The following is a 20,838-nucleotide window of genomic DNA, read 5'->3' on the forward strand; positions in this document are numbered from 1 at the left end:
TTACAGCGGGGGGGTGTGTGTGTGTGTGTGTGTGTGTGTGTGTGTTCCCTGCTGCAGCAGCTCCTCTGTTGAAGCCAGTTTCTGCCTGTGTTCCTCCAGAGAACTTTCCAGATCTCTGATCTTCTCTCCTTGAGCCTCCACCTGGTCGGTCAGGACGCTCACCTGTCGGATGACACAGTCGTTATGACTTACCAACAACAACAAAAGCTGAGCTAAAGTTAGCGGTGATCTGAGTCGAGGTTAGCTTAAGCGTTGTTGTTACTGCAGAAAAATGATCAAAGGTGAAAACGAGTCGGTTCTGACCTGCAGCACCAGAGACTCTTTGTCGCCCTCTAGACGAAGCAGCCTCTCCTGGTAGCTGTCATTGTTTTCTGTAGAGCAGACTTTCACCTGCATGCACACACACACACGCGCACACACACACACACACACACATTGAGTTTTAGTTTTTAGGACAAGGGTTTTGGCTGGAGAGTGGGTGGAACATCTGCTGACAAACAGTTCCAGGGAACTGATGATCCCAGTGCTGAAGAATGTATGAGCACATGCAGGACGCCACCTTCTGGTAATGAGGCCCATGACCTGCTGTGGACTCCACCAGGACCATGTGTGTCTGGGCGGCACCGCTGTTGGTACCACTGAAACAGTACCGTACTGAAACAGTACCAGAACCTCCACAGTCAGTACCAGAACCTCATGTGATCGATTAGAAACAGACACTGGTTCAACTGAGAACCGGGAGTGAAACACTGAGGCAGTCAGCTGACACACACACACACACACACACACACACACAGTCACATGGACATGAGGGAAGTGACATCACAGCGTTAACACTCGGACGTTCGCGCTCTCTCCCTCCCTCTGTCCCACCCTCCCTCTTTCTCCCTCTCTCTCTCCCTCCCTCTCTCTCGCTCCGTCTCTATCTCCTCCAGGTGTTAAGGAAGCAGCTGTGAGGAGAGGAAACGAGTGAAGGAGTCTCACCTTTCTCCTCCTCATCCAGGTGAAGTGTCTGTAGAAGTCAATGGGCGTCTCCATGCTGACAGCCAATCAGAGGCTGCCTCTGCCTGACACTGACACTGTTCATTCTACAGCCGCCTGTCTGACTGACTGACTGACTGTGTGAGAGAGAGAGTTTAACAGAAACAGGAACCTCCCTCCCCCGTCCTCACCCTCCCTCCGTCCGACAGTTTTTCACTCCCCTCTTTTCTGATTTTTCTTCTCACTCTCTCCAAACCTTCATCACTCTGAGCCTCCTCCTTCTTTTCTTCTCCCCCTCCTCCTCCCCCTCCTTCCCCTCCTTATTTGTGCTCCTATTTTTACTTCTGTGCCCCCCCGCCCCCCTCCTCCTTCTTCTTCTTTCCTTCTTCTCAACTTTCTCTGATAGTCAAATGGCTGAGCTCAGAAAACTGGTGTCTGGGGGATGAATGGGGGAGGGAGGGGGTGAGGGGAGGGGGAGTCAGACTTTCCTGTTTTCCTGTTCCTCTGTTTGGAACTTTTTTTTGTTTATGTTTCTGTCGTTTTCTCTCCACTGAGTCGTCAGACTCTACTGAACTCTATGCTAGCTGCTGGCTGCATCTGGCTGACTTCTATAATCGAGGTGGGGTGGTGGGGGTGTAAACTGCAGCCCAGTCAGAAAATAAGTGGACATGAAGAGTCTTCAGGGCGTCGACAGGTCTCTGAGAAATCCTGCTAACTGTTAGCCTGAAGAGTGAAACTGATAAACATGAACCAAACAGAAAATAAATGGGTTCTTTGTTCTGCCGTGTGAAAAAAAACCAGCACCCCCTGCAGGTCAAGGACACAGGTTAAACAGCTGTGATTAACTCTTTAAACAGTCCTGTAGTGAAGTGGGCTGAGGGTTAGACCCACATGGTGGACCATGACAGAGGAGTACTGACCCGGTCTCCCCACAGCCAGTCCCTCAGAGTCTCCACCGTCTCCGTCTGCAGCTGTTCTCTCAGGGTTTCTCTGTGCTCCTGGTTTAGATGAAGATCCAGGGCCAGTTTCAGGTCCTCAGCCAACTGGACCACCTGCAGCGGGTCGGTACTGATGGAAGAACCAAGGTCGTACAAGTTGATGGAGAAGTCCACCACTGCTGCTGCTTTGGAACCTAGAGAGTGGAGATGATGAAGATGATGGAGATGATGGACTGACTAGAAGAACATTTTTCCATCTGGAGAATACTATTTCTGTAGGCCAAGGTGGAAGAGTGGTAAGTGCTTGTGCTTGAAGAAGGTCAGAGGTTCAATCCCGGCTCTAACGGTCCCGGTCTGTAGACTCCTGAAGTCCCTAAAGCTAAAGTTTAGAGAGAGGAGGAAACTGCAGCAGCATTTAGAGCCGGGAATTGAACAGCTGACCTTCTTGCTGTATGGCAGGAGCAGCGACCACTCTTCTGTTGTCCCTACAATAGAAAGCTAGAATTTTCCCTCCATCTTTGATGACATCACTGGTACCTGCGATGATGTCATCCATCTGATCCAGCGCCGCCTCCAACATGTGACTGGCCTCCGTCTCCATGGTGACAGCAGGAAGTCCAGAGCTTTCTGACAGGAAGAAGGAAGTAAACAGATGAGACATCAGCGTGACACCTCCACCAAACAACAGTAGGGGGCACTGGTTCACTTTATAACCTTTTAGCTTGCAGAGAAACCGTTCCATGAACTGATGAAATGTGCTGTGTGCACATTCACATCAGCTGTAGACCACCTTATATGGGTGACCTTTGACCTCAGAGAGCAGCTCATCAAAGACAGCCCCCCCACTCTGTGTGTGTGTGTGTGTGTTAGTGACAGCACCATTCAGTTACACAACACAGACTCTGTTCAACAGCACAAAGCCTCTGTGTGTGTGTGTGTGTGTGTGTGTGTGTGTGTCAGCTGCTGAAGGCTAATGTGTTAGCCATCCTGTGAGCTAACTCAGTAGCCCCTGTTTCAGGTCAAACTTTGAGCAAACACTCAGTGGTCTGGGTTCAAAGGTCATTGACTCAGTCCCAGTTGGTGGTTAATGGTTAAATATCCTACAGTTCAGTGTCTGCACAAGAACCAGTTAGTCCGACCTGAGACCGTCCGACCGGTTCCTGTAGCTCCGCCCACGTCACTGTTGACTGAGCGGATCAACCGCAGTCAGGACTGACGGAGGATCCACACAGTTATGAACACACACCAGTACATCAGTCATCAACCACACTGTGGCCCAATGTTGAGTGGATGAGGCCCACAGCCTACTGTCTCAGCCAGGTGTAGGCAGCAACCCAGATGGACTGGAGCCCACTTTTATTAGATAAAAAAAACTGGGATCAGATTCTGGAAACCACTCTGATGATTTCTCCATTGGGCCACAAGAATGCAGCCCATATCTGGGACCACAGATATGGGCTGCATGCGTCTGCCTGGTTCAACACAGCGAGGACCAGAAGAGTGTAGCCCACGTTATGGATACAAACAATAAGCCCAACAGGTCGGACTGGTTCAACACAGAGTGAGAACGTGCAGCCCACACGGAGTAGACCAGATACAGAGCAGACAGGTTCCAGACTGACTGAGTGGCCCACAGGAGTGGACACCTGTCCCTCTTCGGTACCAACAGTGAGGACAAACGTACCAGGAACCTTGGCTGGAACTAACGCTGGTTCTCACTCACACCTGCAGTCATAAGGGGGGGGGGCGCTAATGAGTGAATATCAATGTGGGTGTAGGAGGAGGGGTGAGGAGGGGGAGGTGGGGGAGGAGGCGTTCCCCTCTGTTGAAACATCTCCTGCTGCAGTGACAGAACCAGTTTCTGTCCATGGTTTCAGTAACGAACATCAAACAACTAATCGACAACCAGTGATCAATTAATCGGTGAAAAAATAAGGGATCGATCGGCAGTAAACACAGTACTCTGTACTGTGTACTGTGTACTCATTACAAATATTTCACTGTGTTTAGACCAAAGTGGTCGATTCACCGAGAAATAAAGGATAGAGTAGTCGATCCGTGAAGAAGTTGTCGTGAACACACACACACACACACACACACACACACACACACACACACACACAGCACCCACCCAGAGCGCACTTCTCGACGTGTCTCAGAGCTGCCGGCCTCACACACACACACACACACACGTTCACACACACACACAGATGCACACAAACTCACACTCCCTGTATCCCACAGTATTTGGATTGTGTCACTACGTGAGTGTCGTGAACACACACACACACACACACACACACACACACACACACACACACACACACAGTACTCACCCAGAGTGAACTTCTTCCACACACATTAAAATCCTCGGATTCACTTGTAAAGACAGGAAACGATGTGAGGCGCACGGACACGTGCACTCGCGATCATGGCAGTCGCGCGCACGCACGCACAGTCCTGCGGTGTCGAGGCAGCAAAGTGATGAAGAGTGACGATCAGCGCGGGACTGATCCTGTGAGTGAGGATCAGCTGAGGGGATCAGCAGCTTCACCTGCTGCCAACGGAGGGGCGGGGCTGTGCTGCCTTCAGGGGATGCTCGGAAACAGGCCTTCTCTGTGATACAGCAGCGCTCTGTAGACAACTGACATGATTTACTGTTAAATACACCGACGCAGTAATACTCCAAAAACATGAAGGACAGAATTAGCAGTTGGAGGCTAACAGTTGTCCGTATTTTCAGTTCAAATGTTGAGCTAACAACCCACAGTTTCCCGCCGTGAACATCGAGAACTTCTTTTCTCTAGGTCCAACTCGGTTCTTTGCTTTTTTTTTTGTGATTGTTTCACAGGTGACAGAAGAACCCCGAGAGTTGTCCAGTTGTGCGGTTGAAGAGTTGAAGATGTGCTGCCATATCCTCTCACGCCCCCTGCTGGCCATCTTCACCGTGTGGTGTTTTACACTTGATGTGTGACAGATGGCGCTCACGGTAAAAACAAAAGCACCAGGAGAAAAAATGGCCCTGAGCAGAGTAACAGTGACGTCATCAGTGACGTCAGCCATCCCATTATTATTATTAAATGAACAATCCAGTCTCTGGACCTCGTCGTCCAGGGATCAAAACTTTGGGTCCTGACCCTCAACATTTCCTCAGGGACTGGGATTCAAACCTGGATCTGGATTTTTTTTTCCCAGTAACTGACTCTTCACTTCCTCCCAGTCCTGGTCACCTCGGTGACTTGGACGTAGACTGGAACTCCTGGAGCTTGGACTCAAATGTCCTCAACGTGCTCTTCAAGGACCTGGACTTGGACACGGGGAAACTTTTCATCTTTTTTTTTTTCACCGACTTGGACTTGGATCTAAAACCCTTCCAACCTGACTCGACCAGACTGTTAGAATATTTCAACATGAAACGCTGAGCTGTTGCTAGGCTAACAGGTTCTAGACCCGGCCTGGTGCCGGAGGGTGACGACACCACGCCTCCTGAACCCCACCCAGCCCTTTTGACATGTTGGACCACGAGGCTCTTTGTTGACTCTCTGAGTCTTCTGTTTACTGACACCTGCTGTGACTCCAGGCCTGGGGGGAGAGAAAATGCTCTTTATTAAACACACACACACACACACACTGAGGACTCCTGAGTTCCTCAGTGTGCAGCAGCAGCCGCAGCAGCAGCAGAACCTTGTTCCTGGGAGTCTGAGAGGGCCGCAGTGAAGAGAAGACCACAGGTCCAGACCCGTCCTGGTAAGACCCTCTGATCTAGTCTTCTATGACGAGTCTGTCCTTTGAATCAGGAACTCCATTTGACTCAAGTCTGTTCCTCTGTCAGAGAACAGTGGTACCATATGGTGGACCAGTTCTTCACTGTAGAACAATTAAATTAACTTTTTCTTTCACTTTGATTAATAATAAATGTTAGTTAAGATGAACCAATGACAAACTGGCTGGTACCGCTCCATGGTCCTGGTGATTATACCGGACAGGACCAGGCGGACACTGTTGTCCAGAGTTTTCTGTCTTCGTCTTCTCCTCACTGTTCTGCTTCTGTTCCACAGTATCTGACCCACTCTCCACCATCCAGCCAACATGGGCCAGAACCTCATCAAGCCCATTTCCAACCCTTTCCAGAACTCCAGTTTCTTGCCTCCTATCAAGAACACCTACTCCAGAACCGAGCCTGAGGAAACCCCTGCTCCACGGCCCAGCATCTTCGCCACTCTGAGGAAGCCCCCTGTGGCTAAAGCTAACGATTTCATCCCCCTCTTCAACGACTGCATCACCGCCGCCTCGTCCAGAACCCAGGAGTACCTGCTCTTCAAGGACCCAGAGAACAAGTTTCACCCGAGCCCCGACGTTCTCACCCAGGTCAGTACCAGGGGAGGGTTTTCCGAGATACTGACCCACATTCAGCACTGGTTTTGTTTACAGCGCCCTCTGCTAAATAATGCAGGTATTATCATAGTACTTCAGTTGAAGAGTGATTTTCCAAACCCAGACTTTGTCTCCCTCTCCAGGTCTTCTTGATGACCTACATCACTCAGTCGGTCTGCCTCAACATGACTGACACCTTCAACTGCACCGCCATGACCCCCGAACAGAGAATCCTCCTGGGGCCCGACTGGGTCTGGGCCCTTCTGGACAAACCCAGCAAGAACCCCAGGGTCCAGATCGCCGTCCAAGTCCTACACCTGCCAGAAAAAGAAGAAGCTGAGGAGGACAGCGCCCCCACAGAAGCCTTCAGTGAGACCCTCCAGCTGGCCCAGATGGAGTCCAGCAGCAGGAACATGTACGAGAAGCTGGTGGACTTCTGCACCTCCATCGGTAAGGACTGCTACGCACTCTTCCTGTTCTTTGGTAGGAAAAACGACAAGGGAAACATCTACGGCGTCCTCAGCAACAACTTTGAGGCAGCAATCGGCAAATGCAACAAAATCGACCGAGCGTTTATCGAGAACTTCTTCAAAGGCTCCAGGTATCTCCACACCCCTCCAGGAATGATGCAGGCTGTGGTCACCAGGAAGGACCACGACCCACTGACTCTCATGATCAAATTCAGCTAACTCTCCCCAGAACCAGGAGATCACAGTGGGTGGGACTTGAACACACAGCAGTTCTCTGATTCAGTCCTTACAGCTCTCATCAGCACCATCTGCTGGTTCTGGCTTTTCAACCCTAGAATCTAAAAATTCATTCTTGGAAAGTTCAAAGGTCAGTTCAATGAGTTAAGATTTACTGATGATGATGATGATGATGATGATGATGATGATCCATGACGTTTGATGTCGCGACCAAGACTAGAACTAGGAACCCCCTGGTGACCACTGTGACTAACTGACATGTTCAACATCATCATCATTACCATTACTATAATTACTACTCATTGGTCATTACCAATCAGACAAACCAATCAGAGCTGATGCTGGTGATGATGTCATAGGTTTCCATTTTAATATATTATGATAATAAATAATAAAAACAAAAATTTGAACAAAACATTTCTTTGTCACTGTTGCTGCGGGTGAGACAGGAGACAGAGGGGGTGAGGAGGACTCCACCCAGACCACACCCTTCAGTCCGGACCTGAACTACACTGTCTAGGTCTGATCTTTGTTTAGTGTAGGACTGTAAATATTGACCTGTGACCTGTGGTACACAAACGCACTGGTACTGGTAGCTCCATGCTAATGCTACGAACAACTGTTTCTGCTGAAGGAGGGGAATATAAACCAGATCAGACCAGAAACCTCAGAGAAACAGAGGAAGCGACGACCTCTGCTGGTCTCCTTTGGCATTTACCATCAGACGTGAATCATGTGAGTTATTACTGCCACCTATTGGCCACATATTCATCTGCTGTAGATGACGTCCCATCAAGTGTCAACAGAAAGAAGACAGAACGGTGACAGGAACGTTCTTTTAATTTGAAAAAGACACAAAGATGAGGCAAATAAAAAAACTGAGGTTTACAAAAACGTTTGATTTATATAAAAACTAAAGTGAGGTTTCTGCTGTTGTCTCTTCAACAGCCCAGTGTTTACATTTGTATTGAGCACTAATCACTGCTATTCAAAATAAAAGTGCAGTTTATTTTGAAAGGCCTGGATTGTAGAATTGAGAATTAAAAGGCATTTGTTTTTACCTGTTAGCACCTGGTCTGACCATCGACTGACACCAGGACCTTTTATCTTGACTAACCTGTAGTACACCCATGACCGCTAACCTTTAGCTACTGTGCTACACTGTTAAACATGGTTTGTGGCTAACTTTTCATCTAGTCCTTTTAACTAATATTTAGCTTTAATGAACCAAGTTACTTCTGATCTGGATTAACTTTGACCTCATTTTACTACTTTTATCTTATTTGTTTTATGCTTCAGTCGTTGTTAGCGACTATCGACTCACTTTAAGGAATTGATGAAAACTTCAAGTATTTTTTCACATTGAAAACAAAAGTCAAACACACACTGATATAAGGTCTGGACAGACAAATTCCACCTGACCTCTGACCTCTGACCTGAGCCTCTGTGAAGAACCAGGCTTTACCTCAGAAGAACGTCAAGTGTTGTTGGTCCTGGAGGAGGCGTTCTTCTGTGGGTCAGAACCTCGGACCGTGGGAGGACGAGGACAGACAGCGTCACAGTTCGTCTCGGAGGTTTCCACGGTGACAGGAGCAGACGGCCGTCTGGTCGTCAGGCTGAGGAACCAGCTCCATGTCTGGGTGCCTGGACGGCCGCCCCCTCTGTCGGTCGGCGTACGTCGACAGGACCCTGTGGTAGTAGCAGTACAGTCTGGTGGGCTGCAGCAGCTCCCGGGCCAACGTCTGACCCGCTCTGGAGATCCGCTGGGCCTCAGCGTCGTTCTCTTTGGCCCATCTGATCTTGTCCAGGAGATCCGACAGGTTCTTCCTCACTGGGATGTAGTGAGTACCAGGCCGCAGGTGCATGTAGAAGTGCTCGTAGTACTGAGAGTCCTGCTTCAGAACCAGACTGTCGCCCAGCATCAGGTACGGGAACCGATAGGCTGCCACCGTACCATCAATGTTCACCTGGTACTTGAACTGAAAGAATGGAGGGAAGAGAAAAGAAGTCACCCGTACTGGATGTTATTAGTCTGTAGTAGTACTATAGTAGTACTGTAGTACTTGATAACACTTTGACCTTGTTTTCTGCAGCCTTCGGTGAATCAGTGACAACAACAACAGTTCCTAAGTTGTTTAGAAAGTTCCAGACCTTTGATGACTAACCAATCAAACCTGTCGGACACTGTCGGAGTACTACTGCAGTAAAACCTGAGGTTCTCTCACCTTGAAGAAGTCGAAGAACCCGACCAGAGCTGCTTTTCCCACCTCTTTCTCTCGGTCTCTGAAAAAGAACCATCCTGTGATTCCAGCGTTCAACAGTTCTGGGTTCTTCTTGGACAAGGCCACGAGCTGCAGACGTTCTTCTCGACTGTCCCGCCCACGGAAAAACGCCGACTCCGATTTATTCACCCACGGAGGACCTGGGAACCGGAAATAAGATTTAGGAGAGGGGGAGTCAGAGAGGGTGAGGGAGCTGATGCGTCTACCTGGACGAATCTGCAGCTCTTCAAGATCTCATGTGATGTGACGTCATTTATTTGACTGGTTTGTCATTTCAGTCCAAACATCACTTTAAGTCACATGATACTGAAGCTGACGGTCAACTGCCAGGATGTCATGTGATGTGATGTGACATCATCTGTTTGACTGGTTTGTCATTTAAGTAACATGATACTGAAGCTGACGGTCAACTGCTGCCCCCTATGTTCAACACGTGTCACTGCAGTGAGTCTGATGAAGTCAGCAGTAGGACGGACTGCTGTGATCATTTTCAAACCAAATTCCAAAGAGAAATCCAACTACGTAAGCAATTAAAGGGCAGGTGCACTGCTGCCTCTAGTGGTAAGAAAATTACACTCTACTCTACACTCTTCTCTATGGACTTTGGTGAGGGTGGTCAACAGGAGGGGCTGTCCCCCTGCTGGTACCTGTGTTCCCCTGCACTGACAGCAGGTCATTGGTGACTCCTCTCAGGGTCTCCAGGGTGGAGTGTGTGACCTCGTAGGTGGGGAGGACAATGTCCCGGGTGTCTGTGGAACCGCACCAGGACAGGATGGGAACGGAGTCCTTGATATTGGTCTCCAACGGCCAGTCTCCCACGTTGACGTAGAACTCCACGTCGGGAACCTTCACCTTGGAGTAGCAGTGGCGTGAGACAAAGGTCAGAGACCAAGAGGTTTCAGGAGATATTCAAGATAAAAACGTACCTTCCTGGTTAACGACAGCAGGATTTCATCGGAGAACATCTTGAAGTCGGTGTATCGTCCCAGCGTGCGTCGGTACAGTCTGTTGTTGATGATGGTGTAGTGAATTAGTCCTCCTCTGTTGGAGAACCTCTGAGGAACCTCCTGTCTGAGACGCTGCAGGTCCACTGAGGGGAAGGACTTGAAGTCGGCCACGATCTGGGCCTCTTCACTGGGACACTGCATGGACCTGTACCAGACTGAGGGGTCCGCTTCTGGACAATCACAGTACTCGTGATAGACTGGACCTGGGCCACAGGAGAACACTGAGGGTGAGGGACCAGACTCTGACGTCCCGGTCAGTCTGAAGAACACACTCTAACTACACTGTTGGTGTTCTGCAGAACCACGGATCCCTGATTCAAACAAACCGTCGACGTCACTGACCCTGGACGGTGTACGGTGACCCGGCCACGGCAGTGTCCCTGTGGAGCAGCTCCACCTTCAGACCTGCCACGGCTGTGGTGTAGAGTCGGTACCGGACCAGGAAGGAGCCGTCCCCTCTGTCCAGAGGAGGAGGCACGTGGACGCGGACGTGCTCCTTCTGATCCAGGGAGGTGATCTTCACTTTGAAGGTGTCTCTACCTGAACAACACAGAACCCACGTGACCACATGACCACGGACATTCACATCCTAAAAAGTTCTAACGAACCAATCAGCAGCACCACAGTTCTGGTGAGACATGGTCCAGAAGAAAACCCTGGACCCACTACTGCAGTTCTGGACGGGTTCAGACCACTCTTTTGCCACAAAGTTGGTGTTACAGAATCACGGTAGAACCTGCCTGGTCCATTGGTGGCTCAGTTTGTACCAGAACCTGAGCCCTGCTGCTCTCTCCGTGTTGTAGTTAAATTAACTTTTACCTGGTGAGAAGGTGAAGTTTTCTCCCTGATTGTTCACCGCCTGGATGTAAAAGAACCGGACCGGAACCACGGTATTGGGGTTCAGCCCGGGCCCAGAGACCAGACATTTCTCTGGAGCGACTTCTTCACTTCCACAAAGCGATAAATTTAAACTGAAGAAAGCGCACAAAAACACTGAGCTGCGACGTAAATGTTTGTCCGAGTCACTGGACACGTTCCGACTCGATAAAAGACGCATTTCTGTCCCAAAAAGAGAAGAAAGAAAGTTCTTTTTCTGGAAAGTTAGTTTCAAAACTTCTGCACGGACATGTTGGTGGAGGACACGCCCACTGAGCGGTGATGCCTTCACGGACGTCGAAAATTGTACCTCAAAAATAATAATATATATAATAAATAAATGACTGAATAGACAACAATAAAACCTTCTCCTTACTGACCCAGTCACTGACTCACCCAGTCACTGACTCACCCAGTCACTGACTTGCCAAACAAACTCTGAGTTAATCTGAATAAATTTGACTGGTCCATGAAGGCATCATGGCGGACGTCTGTTTCAGCGTTTGTTTCTACTGGGATTTTTAAACAGATTAAAACTTAACCATTTCCTCAACTCACCAGGAAACTACGGTGGTCCGTGAGGGACAATAGTCTTCACTTTAAAGGTGTAACCACGTGACCAGGGACACTAACAATCTAAAAACCTGTCCCTGGTGGTCTGTGAGGGACAACAGCCAGTCTGTGTATTTGTATACACTGGTATGTCCACCTTGTATTTATAAGTATTCTTTATTTCTTTTACCAGTACAATGTGTTGGAAGGTCAGAGCCAGTAGGTGGCAGTAATTTATACTGCAGTGATACTTTTTGTTTTTGTGTTTTGGAGCAGTTTTTAATCAAGTTTATGACACAAAGATCCACGAACACAGTGGATGTGTGAGGTTAGCATAAGCTAATGATTAGCTAACCATTAGCTACAGCAAAGTTTATTAATCAAAACTGTTGTTTCAATTTCATTATTTAAAAATAACAAGTATCAGTGTGGGTCTGTTGGACAAAGGTCAGAGGTCATGTGATGTTTGACTCAGTAAGAGAAGATGTTTTCTGTTCTGTGTCCCACTTTGTCCAGGTTGGGGAGACAGGCGTACTGTATCATGGGGGGTGGACCACACAGGACCACCAGGACCTCAGGGGACGGAGCAGGAAGGTGGTCCCTGATCATGTCCTGGTTGATGAAGCCTGAGCTGTAGCTCCAGCCTGGAGGACAGGAAATGACATCAAAACCTCGACTGTTGGACCCCACCCCCTCCAGCACCCACTTAGAGTTCATAGCTTTTGTTTTCTTTACCTTGTGGAGGTCGATCCAATGTGAACCAAAGTTTGACCCGGTCAGGATGGTTCTTCTGCACCTCCTCCAGCTCCTCCCGCAGGAGGATGTCCTTCTCCATCTGATGGGGGGGCGGGGGGGGAGAGAGTTCACATTACTACGGTCCTAAATTATTATTATTATAATCATTACATAGAGAGTTCAAATTACAACGGTCTTAAATTATTATTATTATAATCATTACATCACTGATGCCTCCTCTGACCTGGTTGGCAAATATCAGTGAGCAGCAGGTGGCGTCAGTGGGGTCGGAGGTGATTCTGCGGATTAGCTGCAGCATTGGGGTGATGCCTGTGAGAGGGGGAGGAGGGAGAGACTAAACTGTGTTGGATGGTAATTTTCTCAAGTCTTTTTCCCGTGACTGGCGCCCTCTGCCTGCAGTGCAGTGTAAACGAACCTGTTCCTCCTGCGATCATTCCCACTTGCTTGAACTTCCGAACTCTGGGCTCCGACTTCTTGTCTGCTCGGATGGAAAACTGACCTGTGAGGTCAAACAAAAGAGAAAGTTTGAAACTTGCAGACATTGCACTGCCACCTATTGGTGACTACTGGGTACTGCAACCATTTACAGTATTAATGTTCTGTTCAAACGGCTATTTTGTCTGTGAAGACAAACGCTGACCAACCATTTCCGTCGTACACCAACAGTCCGTTCGGTCCTCTGAAGTCCACAGTGTCTCCTATCTCCATGTTGTCCAGATACTGAGACATTTTCCCTCCATCAGGGAAGTTGGGATGGCAGTTTTTGTAGTACACCTGTGGAGGAGTCACTCCATTTAGATCCATGAGCCGTGGGAATTGGAGGCAGTTTTTTGGTCCCGGGGTTTTTTCATTACCTTCACCACCAGGTCCACATGACCCTGGTCTTCATCGCTGGACACCGGGGTGTAGGCTCTGACCACCAGGCTGTTGTTGACCTTGGCTGACAGGTACACGTGCTGACCTGGATCGAGTCGAGGTGTGTGTGTGTGTGTGATGTAAAGCACTGCGGTTCCGACATAATCAGGAAAAATAAAGAGTGAAAGTTCCAGTACCTACTGGTAGACCCAGGACATGAGCTCCAGATGGAAGACTGAACCGAAACCTTTTGGTGTCTGGACTGATTTCCTGTCACACAAGGACAACAGACGACTTAAAGGGACAGTTCAGTTTTCTGAGTCTGTTTACACACATGTAAAGAACACTCCACAAACATCAGTTCATCGGTTCTCTACACCATCAGTCCTCACCACAGAACTTTTAGTTGGGTCGTAGGTTGTGCTTGTGCTACTGGGTTGTCATGGAGACAGGACTGAACGTCCCACACAGACATGTGACCTCAGTGGAGGACACCTGTGAAAATGGACTCTGGTGCAGCGGAAGTTCCTAGCAAATATTTTTTAAATGGTTTCAGAACATTTCCATCTAAATCATATCCAATCAAAGCTGCTGAAAAGGTCAGAGGTCAGGTTGGTATCTGCTGCCCCCTGCTGTACCTGCTTCTCTATCAGAGGAAGTGAGTACTTGACTGTGGGGTCCTGCAGCGTGACAGGAAGTTTCTTCTTCTTCTTCCCTCCAGAAGCTCCACCCAGCAGGAAGTAGACGAACGCCATCAGTACCAAGAACAAAGCCATCAGCACTGGAACCACCTGGAGCTCAGAGATCACAAAACCATTTTTGCTTAGATACACCCAGCTAGCTCGACCTACCTGCTACCTGTTAGCACATGCTGCCTGTCTATGGCAATTAATAGTTAGCTTCTGCTCTGTCAACAGTTTTCATGATCTCGACGAATCAAAATCGATCATTGACAATGACTGGGATTAAAACAATTTTTTATATTTTCTCTAAAAACAAAGATTTACACACACAGACACAGACTTATTAGTACCAGGAACAATTTTGTTCTTTTCTAGGACTGAAATATAGAATTCATCAGTGTTCTCTGACTTCTATCATACTGAGCAGGAAAAGTTGAAGGAGAAAGTTCTAGAATCATCAAAATATGTAATAAAAATCAAATCAGTTCTCACCGTGTTCTGATCCATAGTTGAATAAAATAAATGAACTCAGCTGCAGAGGAAAGATCAGAGTCTGCACAGATAAAGACACACACTCTCACTCACACTCTCTGAGGGGGCGTGTCCAGGTCTGGGGGAAAGGTGAGACAGAGCCCAGAGAACCAATGAGAGAAAAGAGGTGATCATGGTCATACACATGAGGGGAGAGGAGGGGAGGAGAGAGGGGAGGGGGTCCTGGTGCTGACATCAAACCACTGCAGGAGGGGAGAACACACACACACACACACACACACATTTGGCAGTTTCTGTGCGATATAACAATGGTCAGGATTATAATCTCTGATGAGTCTGGATTATTTGAATTATTATGAAACAACGTGAAGATCACGGACCGTGAAGGCCTCACAGGAACTTCACGTCACAGTCACAGACTGGAACTTTGTTTGGCTGTAAACGTCTGTGCTGCATTCACTGACCACATCAACAATGGAGGCTGTGTGAGACTGTCCTGTCCTAGAACATCAGGGACGGGTTCAACGGAGAACCGATCAACAACTGTGTTTGGGTGATTACATCACATTACGTTACATTTAGCAGACACTTGTATCCAAAGCGACGTACAGTTTGAGGACCAATCAAGCTACAGTGAACACAGCAGGTCATAGAGTGAGAAGAGGTTCATGTTAGATGTTAGTGGGTTTGTTAGGATAGATGTTCTTTGAAGAGAAAAGTTTCAATCTTGACAGAAGAGTGGGAGGAGCCTGATCTTGTGGCTGATAGCTGATAGACGATAGACGTTTTGCAGGTGTCTTGTTGAGCTGCTAGACCTGATAGGAGGGCACTGTAATGATGTAGATATGACCATAGACTGTAGTCAAGTACGGTCTGATTTTATGTACATTGTAGAGTGAAAAGTGACTTCAAGCAGAGACGGGGTCGTCCACGTCTTTGTTGAGCACAAATTTCTGGCCAGGAACAAAAACAAGCAAAAATAAATAAAGGAGATAAAGTTAAAGTTTAAACCAACAGCCTGACTGTCTGACCCCTACAGGAATGTAACGATTCATCCTGGTGTTTATCCATGTCACTAGAGGGCGACAAACACCAGTAAACCACACCGCCCCAGGGTCACATGTCACTGGTGCTGTGAACAACAGTGGACCTGGTGAAGAGTTGGACCAGGAGACAATAGTCCAGTGTTTGGTCCAACACAAAATGTAACATTGTTGGTACTTCAGTGGTCATGTGACGGCTGACTTCTACAGCTAACACACACACACACACACAAACAGTGCTCCTGTGTGTGTGTGTGTGTGTGTGTGTCAGGGCTCTGAGGCCCATAAGCCCTGGTTTCCTGTTTACTCAGCCCAGCAGATCAGGCTCCAGTGGGCGTGGTTACTGTTAGAGACAGTTGTCAGGGGGATGAAGGAGAGAGAGAGAGACAGAGAGAGCACAGCAAAAACACAAGTGTTTTCTGTCCAACCACCTGGTGACGTCAAAGAGAACGTCCTGTTCTTCAGACCCTGTTGTTGACCCTGTGATGGACAGTGTACCAGTTGTGACCACACCCTCACCTGGTAACTGCTGGGATGGCTCCTGCCAGATGTATGAGTGAATGGTAGCTGATGCTGACCTTTGACCTTTACCAACATCTGGCTTCACCTCTAATCAAGAAGCCAAAATCAGTGAACATCTGCAGGACTTCCAGGTCACTCCAGTAGATTCTTCTCTCTTATAAGTATATAGTAATATATATATAGTAATTGTATATAGTAATTCTCTAATCATCAGAGTTCTGCAGCAGAGAGAACAGGTGTCTCTGGTTCTGTTTCCTGTTCGCAGGACCAAGACTCCACCCCCGTCCTCGGTGTCTGTCCATTTGTTTCCTGCATTCAGTCAATAAAAACCCAGACAGGCGGAGGATGAAACATCATTTATTCTTTTTGGTTTACAAACAAAGGCACCGTGGTGCTGGTTCTCAGGACCTGGACCTGGACCTGGAGCTGGACCTGGAGCTCTGTTGTTGGACAGTGTGATGTAAAAAGGTTGAAAACCCCCAGAGGACGCTCCAAGTGTAGCCTAGGCTAAGATCAACAGTAAAAAAAGACAGTGATGCTACGTGGTTCGTCCTGAGCGGAATACAAGACTAAAACAATCATGGTAACCATGACGACCAAACTGGAGAGCAGCAGGTTATGGGTTCTAAAGGCCCACCTCTGCAGTGGAGACCAACCATCAGACGCACACACACACAGGCGCACACACACACATACATACACACATGTACGCACACATAATAAATATGTCTGTGGTTGTGATGTTCTACCCAAACTCAGAAAACAAAGTTCTGATTTATGTCTCATCAAGTCCATTGAGAAAACCCAATAGAGGAGAGTCTTTGACCCACTGCTGCCCCCATGAGGAGGTTCAAGGTATGGATTCCTTCAACAGTCAGATGGACTTCAGCAGCTCCTGTCAGCCAATCATCTCAGAACACAGAACATTCTCTAACTGGACCTTCACAGGGGTTCCTGCGTCACTGGATGGAGGTTCACCACTGAAGATCTGTCACCAACTCTTCGCCACAGCACACAGTTTGGTGGAAGTGGTCATGTGACCTTTATGAACATGGGCAGCACCACCAGACAGATCAGTCCGAGGCTCCGAGCTCCGAAAATAGCATTTTCAGCTGCCGCTCTTCTCTTGGGAGTTAGAGCTGCTGCTGCCAGCTCTGGATAGTCAGTGGTACTGAGGTCTAAGCTCCACCTCCAGGTCAGTCCAACACTGGGAGGTGGGGGAGGGAGTGGGGGTGAGGGAGGGGGTACTGGTCAGGTTACCAGACAGAGAGAAGAGCAGAAACAGTTCTAGTGACTGGGGAGATGAAGGTCTGGTCCAGGTTCTGTTGCTGTGGAGATGGATGTTCTTTGTGACAGTGTATGTGAGTGTGTGTGCGTTTGGGGGGGGGAGGGGTGAAGGGGGAGTGTGATGTCATGTTTCTGACCTCACTATCTCATGGTGGAGGAAGCTCTGAAGTAGGACAGGAACTTGAAGCAGAGACTGACCACGAAATACCAGATGTTCCTGGCCATCTGAGAACGAGCGATGAAGACGCGCCAGATCATCACCACCAGGAGGGTGTTGAAGGTGTAGCGGATGTTCCTGAGCCTGAGCACAAGGACACACAAAAAACACAATCAACTGTTTGAACCTTCAAGGGTGTGTGTGTGTGTGTATAGCAAGCCTTTTTAACATTTACACACTAAGCTATCCCAAATTAACATTGTTGATATCAACAACGTCTTTCCCACTGAGCATAACTTCATTTGAGATTTCTGTAACGGAACTTTGACTAGACGAAACGACAGTTAGAGATATCTACAACATCATTTTGTCTAGTCAAAACGTATTTTAAGATATCTGCTAAGAAGCATGTACATTTCTCAAACCGGATTTACAGATATCTATACTTTAGTTGCAGATATCTGTAACTTACATTGTGGATATCCAACACTGAATTGTGAATATCTGAAATTATGAAATCCATAGAAATGAATGGCAAAGGTGACATAATTTATCCTGGGAAGAATGTCGTTGTGGATATCCAAAATGTTCTTTTTGACTAGGCAAAACTGAGTTGGAGAAATCTGCTGTACACATTCAGCTCAGTGTTTGAATGTTACAACAGCTAACCATGGGGTGTGTGGTACTGGTACCTACTTGTTGAGGTGTTTGCGGGCGGCAGGCAGACCCGACAGCTCCTCGTTCAGCACGTACTTCTTGGTACCCATGCAGTAACTCTCCATGTACTCGGCCCAGTGCAGCTGCCGCACGTCAAAGTTAAACATCTGCAGAAGGACCAGAGTCAGTTTCAAACCCACAGAACCAGAACCCGCATTGAGGAACACAAAACAGAACACAGTAGTGTATCAGGTAGACCAGTTGCTGGACCAGTTGCTGAACCAGCGTCCATCACCTTCTTGTCCTCACTGCTCATCTGGGACAGCAGCATGGTCACGTTCTCCGTGTTCCACACCCATGAGTGGCTGGTGAAGTACTCCAGGACCATCATGGCTTTGTGGAGGCGGGAGATGGTCTTCATCATCCTGGGAGGGAGGGGGAGCGTAGGAAGGTTGTTAGGAAGGAGGTTAGTAGGAGGAGCAGGAAGGATCAGTCAGGAGGACAGAACCAGGAGGCCCCGTCCTCAGGATCACTGTCCTCCTGTCCTCACACCCAGTCTGGAGTCAATCCAATTAACGAACCACAACCACAGAAGAACCAGAACTTCAGGAGAGAATGGCAAAAGACGAGAAACAAGAACAACAGTACCAGGAACTGTATGTGTCAACTGCATCCACCAGGAAACATTCTGTCTCCTCAAACGGTGACCACTGTAGAAGACTCCATGGGACACTTTGGACTACTGATTGGTCCAGAACCACCTGAGAGAAAATCGTCCCATCCCAGATGGAACCACCTGCAGAACCTTCATGACCGGATATCAAATTGAACCATTCAGTTCCTTTAAAACTGGCAATAAAAGTTCCAGGCACTATGAAATGATCTTGAGACTGCGTTGACAGTTATTGGTACTGTTCTTCTGATTAAACGTCAGCTGACAGCAGAAAGAGGAACTGTTTAGAACATCAAGAATGACAAAGAACCAGTGAGGAACATGCAGCAGAACAGGAAGGCAGGCGGACAGGAACACACACAAACACACACACAGACTCCAACAGAACCATCAGTACTTTTTTAGTGACGTCAACAGAGAAGTTCAGTTTGGGTTCTTCTACAGAAGAACCTCTCCTGGACCAGAGTCCAGAAATGGAGAACCATTCTCAGAGTTTAGTCTTTCAACAAACGGTCGTTTGACTGCGAAGAACCACAGCCTGGCTGAGAACGTGTTCTGACAGGAACAGGAACTAAACACACACACACACACACACCTCAGACTGGTGTCACACCCAGTGGAGGAGGTGCAGCCTGGTTCATACTGGGCTGCTGGACTGTTCATTTCACTAGTCATTAGTTCCAGGTCCTTTTGTGTAGTTCCAGCGTTCTGACTGGAGAACCTTTAGAACAGACCTGCTGTGAGTTAACTGCTGCCTCAGGTGTGGGCTGCAGCCCACGGGCCTCACACTGATGGTTGATGTCAGTAGGCTGCAGCCCAACATGAGTCATGAGTAAGCCAATCAGAATGCAGAGTGTCAGTGCTACTGCACACACCCTCTTTGAAGCCTTTGATCCAAACAGGTCTCAGTACCAGCCAGGCTGGAGTGTGGGAGCAGTGGGAGGGGTCAATGGGTGAGGACAGAGGGGGAGGAGGTGAGGGCAGTTTGGATCTTACCGAGGCCGGCGACCCGTCAACCACAGATAGGCGTCATAGAGCAGAGCCGGCAGCGTGTGGCTGACGGCGGTCCAGTAGTGATTAGTAAAGGGGTTGGAGCGCAGCGTGACATTGGGCCTTCTGAAGGCCCGCTCTAAAGGCTGGGCCTTGAAGGTCACGTTAATACAGTACTCTGTATGGGGGACACATAGGGGGACAGGCTTTTACTGAACGTCTGAGCAGCTACACCGCTGCTAGCCTTTCGTTAGCATCGCTACATCTTCAAGGCCGCTGTCCTGGTCCTGCAGACCCAGACTGGGTTCCTAAAGACACCAACAGAACTGAACTCCATTTGTGGGACCTCCAAACATGGCAGACAGCACGAAGTAAAGAGCGTAGAGCCCAGGCAGAGGGTGCTGGGTTCTACACTCTTCACCTTGGACATAACAAAGTGACACAAGCGTTTATTAGCATTAGCATGGCAGCGAGTTGACTACAGCAGAGGACAGTCACAGGAGCGAAGCAGAGAAAGAGGTCAGAGGTCCGGATCGGCGGTCACGTTACCTGGGCTCTCGTCCAATCAGCCTGAGGTACAGATCGTAGAGGAAGGCCGGAGCCTTGTGGCTCACAGCGATCCAGTACTGATTGATCAGGTGATTGGACGTTAGGTTAACATTGGGCCGACGGACGGCCTGCTCCAGTGGATTCCTCTTGAATGTGGATATAACATGGTACTCTGAGAAACACAGATGTTCCACAGCAGGTGGTGGAACGAGAACAATCAATGAGAGCAGACTACAGAACCAGGAAGAACAGGGAGTGGGAGTCTGGTGATGACCAGGTCCAGGCCAAGAAAATAAATAAATCAAATATAAATAAATTATATATATTTTTTTTTTTTCCACTGCAGCTCCTTCAGGTGTAGAAACCAGTCCAGTTGAGGAGCAGTTTGATCCTGAACCAGAATCTGTGGCCACAGGTGAACACAGGCTTCCAGGTTTGGGTGTGGCAGCAAGGGATC

General features: G+C 48.4%; 5 protein-coding genes and 1 long non-coding RNA gene across 12 annotated transcripts in view; 2 read left to right on the top strand and 4 right to left on the bottom strand.

Moving 5' to 3' along the window:
- Positions 1-4,645, bottom strand: part of LOC103379772 (liprin-beta-2-like) — a 13,537-nt gene extending 8,892 nt beyond the window's left edge. For 2 of the 4 annotated variants that reach the window (XM_025056600.1, XM_017032970.2), the window contains exons 1-5: positions 4,256-4,645; positions 2,457-2,542; positions 1,902-2,113; positions 304-390; positions 49-162 (exon numbers count right to left, since the gene is read on the bottom strand). In XM_025056600.1, coding sequence (XP_024912368.1) covers positions 49-162; positions 304-390; positions 1,902-2,113; positions 2,457-2,542; positions 4,256-4,614 — 858 coding nt within the window. In that variant the 5' untranslated portion in view covers positions 4,615-4,645. Of the gene's footprint in view, positions 1-48; positions 163-303; positions 391-984; positions 1,276-1,901; positions 2,114-2,456; positions 2,547-4,255 lie in introns of those variants that run through there. The other 2 variants (XM_017032971.2, XM_017032972.2) reach the window with 2 other exon arrangements.
- The window catches only part of far1 (fatty acyl CoA reductase 1), a 33,088-nt gene that overhangs the window by 5,415 nt on the left and 6,835 nt on the right, over positions 1-20,838 (bottom strand). Inside the window, exons 10-14 of one of the 4 annotated variants that reach the window (XR_003049993.1) lie at positions 20,382-20,553; positions 18,465-18,594; positions 18,209-18,336; positions 17,493-17,656; positions 16,477-16,575 (exon numbers count right to left, since the gene is read on the bottom strand). Coding sequence is in view for 3 of the 4 variants with exons in the window: in XM_008311340.3 (XP_008309562.1) it covers positions 17,497-17,656; positions 18,209-18,336; positions 18,465-18,594; positions 20,382-20,553 (590 nt within the window). In the remaining variant the exon portion in view is untranslated. Of the gene's footprint in view, positions 1-16,409; positions 16,576-17,110; positions 17,657-18,208; positions 18,337-18,464; positions 18,595-19,838; positions 20,011-20,381; positions 20,554-20,838 lie in introns of those variants that run through there. The other 3 variants (XM_008311340.3, XM_008311339.3, XM_017032974.2) reach the window with 3 other exon arrangements.
- Positions 4,874-7,670, top strand: rep15 (RAB15 effector protein). The gene is made up of 3 exons (XM_008311333.3): positions 4,874-5,666; positions 5,978-6,287; positions 6,437-7,670. The coding sequence occupies exons 2-3, from the start codon at positions 6,009-6,011 to the stop codon at positions 6,980-6,982; spliced, it is 825 nt and encodes a 274-aa protein (XP_008309555.1). The 5' UTR covers positions 4,874-5,666; positions 5,978-6,008; the 3' UTR covers positions 6,983-7,670.
- Positions 7,823-11,729, bottom strand: poglut3 (protein O-glucosyltransferase 3). The gene is made up of 6 exons (XM_008311334.3): positions 11,109-11,729; positions 10,632-10,829; positions 10,209-10,492; positions 9,930-10,134; positions 9,226-9,422; positions 7,823-8,979 (listed from the first exon to the last, which is right to left on the bottom strand). Exons 1-6 carry the CDS (start codon positions 11,344-11,346, stop codon positions 8,557-8,559), a joined length of 1,545 nt encoding a protein of 514 aa, XP_008309556.1. The 5' UTR covers positions 11,347-11,729; the 3' UTR covers positions 7,823-8,556.
- On the bottom strand, positions 12,034-14,518 carry cyb5r2 (cytochrome b5 reductase 2). Its single transcript, XM_008311335.3, has 9 exons — positions 14,504-14,518; positions 13,967-14,119; positions 13,526-13,598; positions 13,328-13,434; positions 13,118-13,247; positions 12,889-12,972; positions 12,697-12,782; positions 12,453-12,552; positions 12,034-12,361 (listed from the first exon to the last, which is right to left on the bottom strand). Exons 1-9 carry the CDS (start codon positions 14,516-14,518, stop codon positions 12,189-12,191), a joined length of 921 nt encoding a protein of 306 aa, XP_008309557.1. The 3' UTR covers positions 12,034-12,188.
- Positions 14,551-16,871, top strand: LOC112487164 (uncharacterized). Its single transcript, XR_003049994.1, has 2 exons — positions 14,551-15,056; positions 15,543-16,871. It is a non-coding gene; the product is annotated as an uncharacterized LOC112487164 (long non-coding RNA).

The sequence above is a fragment of the Cynoglossus semilaevis genome, chromosome 6 (genome assembly GCF_000523025.1).
Source record: "Cynoglossus semilaevis isolate Cse_v1.0 chromosome 6, Cse_v1.0, whole genome shotgun sequence".
Classification (NCBI taxonomy): domain Eukaryota; kingdom Metazoa; phylum Chordata; class Actinopteri; order Pleuronectiformes; family Cynoglossidae; genus Cynoglossus; species Cynoglossus semilaevis.

Coding starts and splice junctions, on each gene's coding strand:
- poglut3 (XM_008311334.3), bottom strand. CDS start 11,346: ATGCGTCTTTTATCGAGTCGGAACGTGTCCAGTGACTCGGACAAACAT. Junction 10,493..10,631: donor GTCACCGTACACCGTCCAGG/GTCAGTGACGTC, acceptor CCTGTGGCCCAG/GTCCAGTCTATCACGAGTAC. Junction 9,423..9,929: donor GTCAGTGCAGGGGAACACAG/GTACCAGCAGGG, acceptor TCCGGTTCCCAG/GTCCTCCGTGGGTGAATAAA.
- cyb5r2 (XM_008311335.3), bottom strand. Junction 13,599..13,966: donor TTCCTCTGATAGAGAAGCAG/GTACAGCAGGGG, acceptor CTTGTGTGACAG/GAAATCAGTCCAGACACCAA. Junction 12,783..12,888: donor AATGATCGCAGGAGGAACAG/GTTCGTTTACAC, acceptor CCCCTCTCACAG/GCATCACCCCAATGCTGCAG.
- rep15 (XM_008311333.3), top strand. CDS start 6,009: ATGGGCCAGAACCTCATCAAGCCCATTTCCAACCCTTTCCAGAACTCC. Junction 6,288..6,436: donor GCCCCGACGTTCTCACCCAG/GTCAGTACCAGG, acceptor CTCCCTCTCCAG/GTCTTCTTGATGACCTACAT.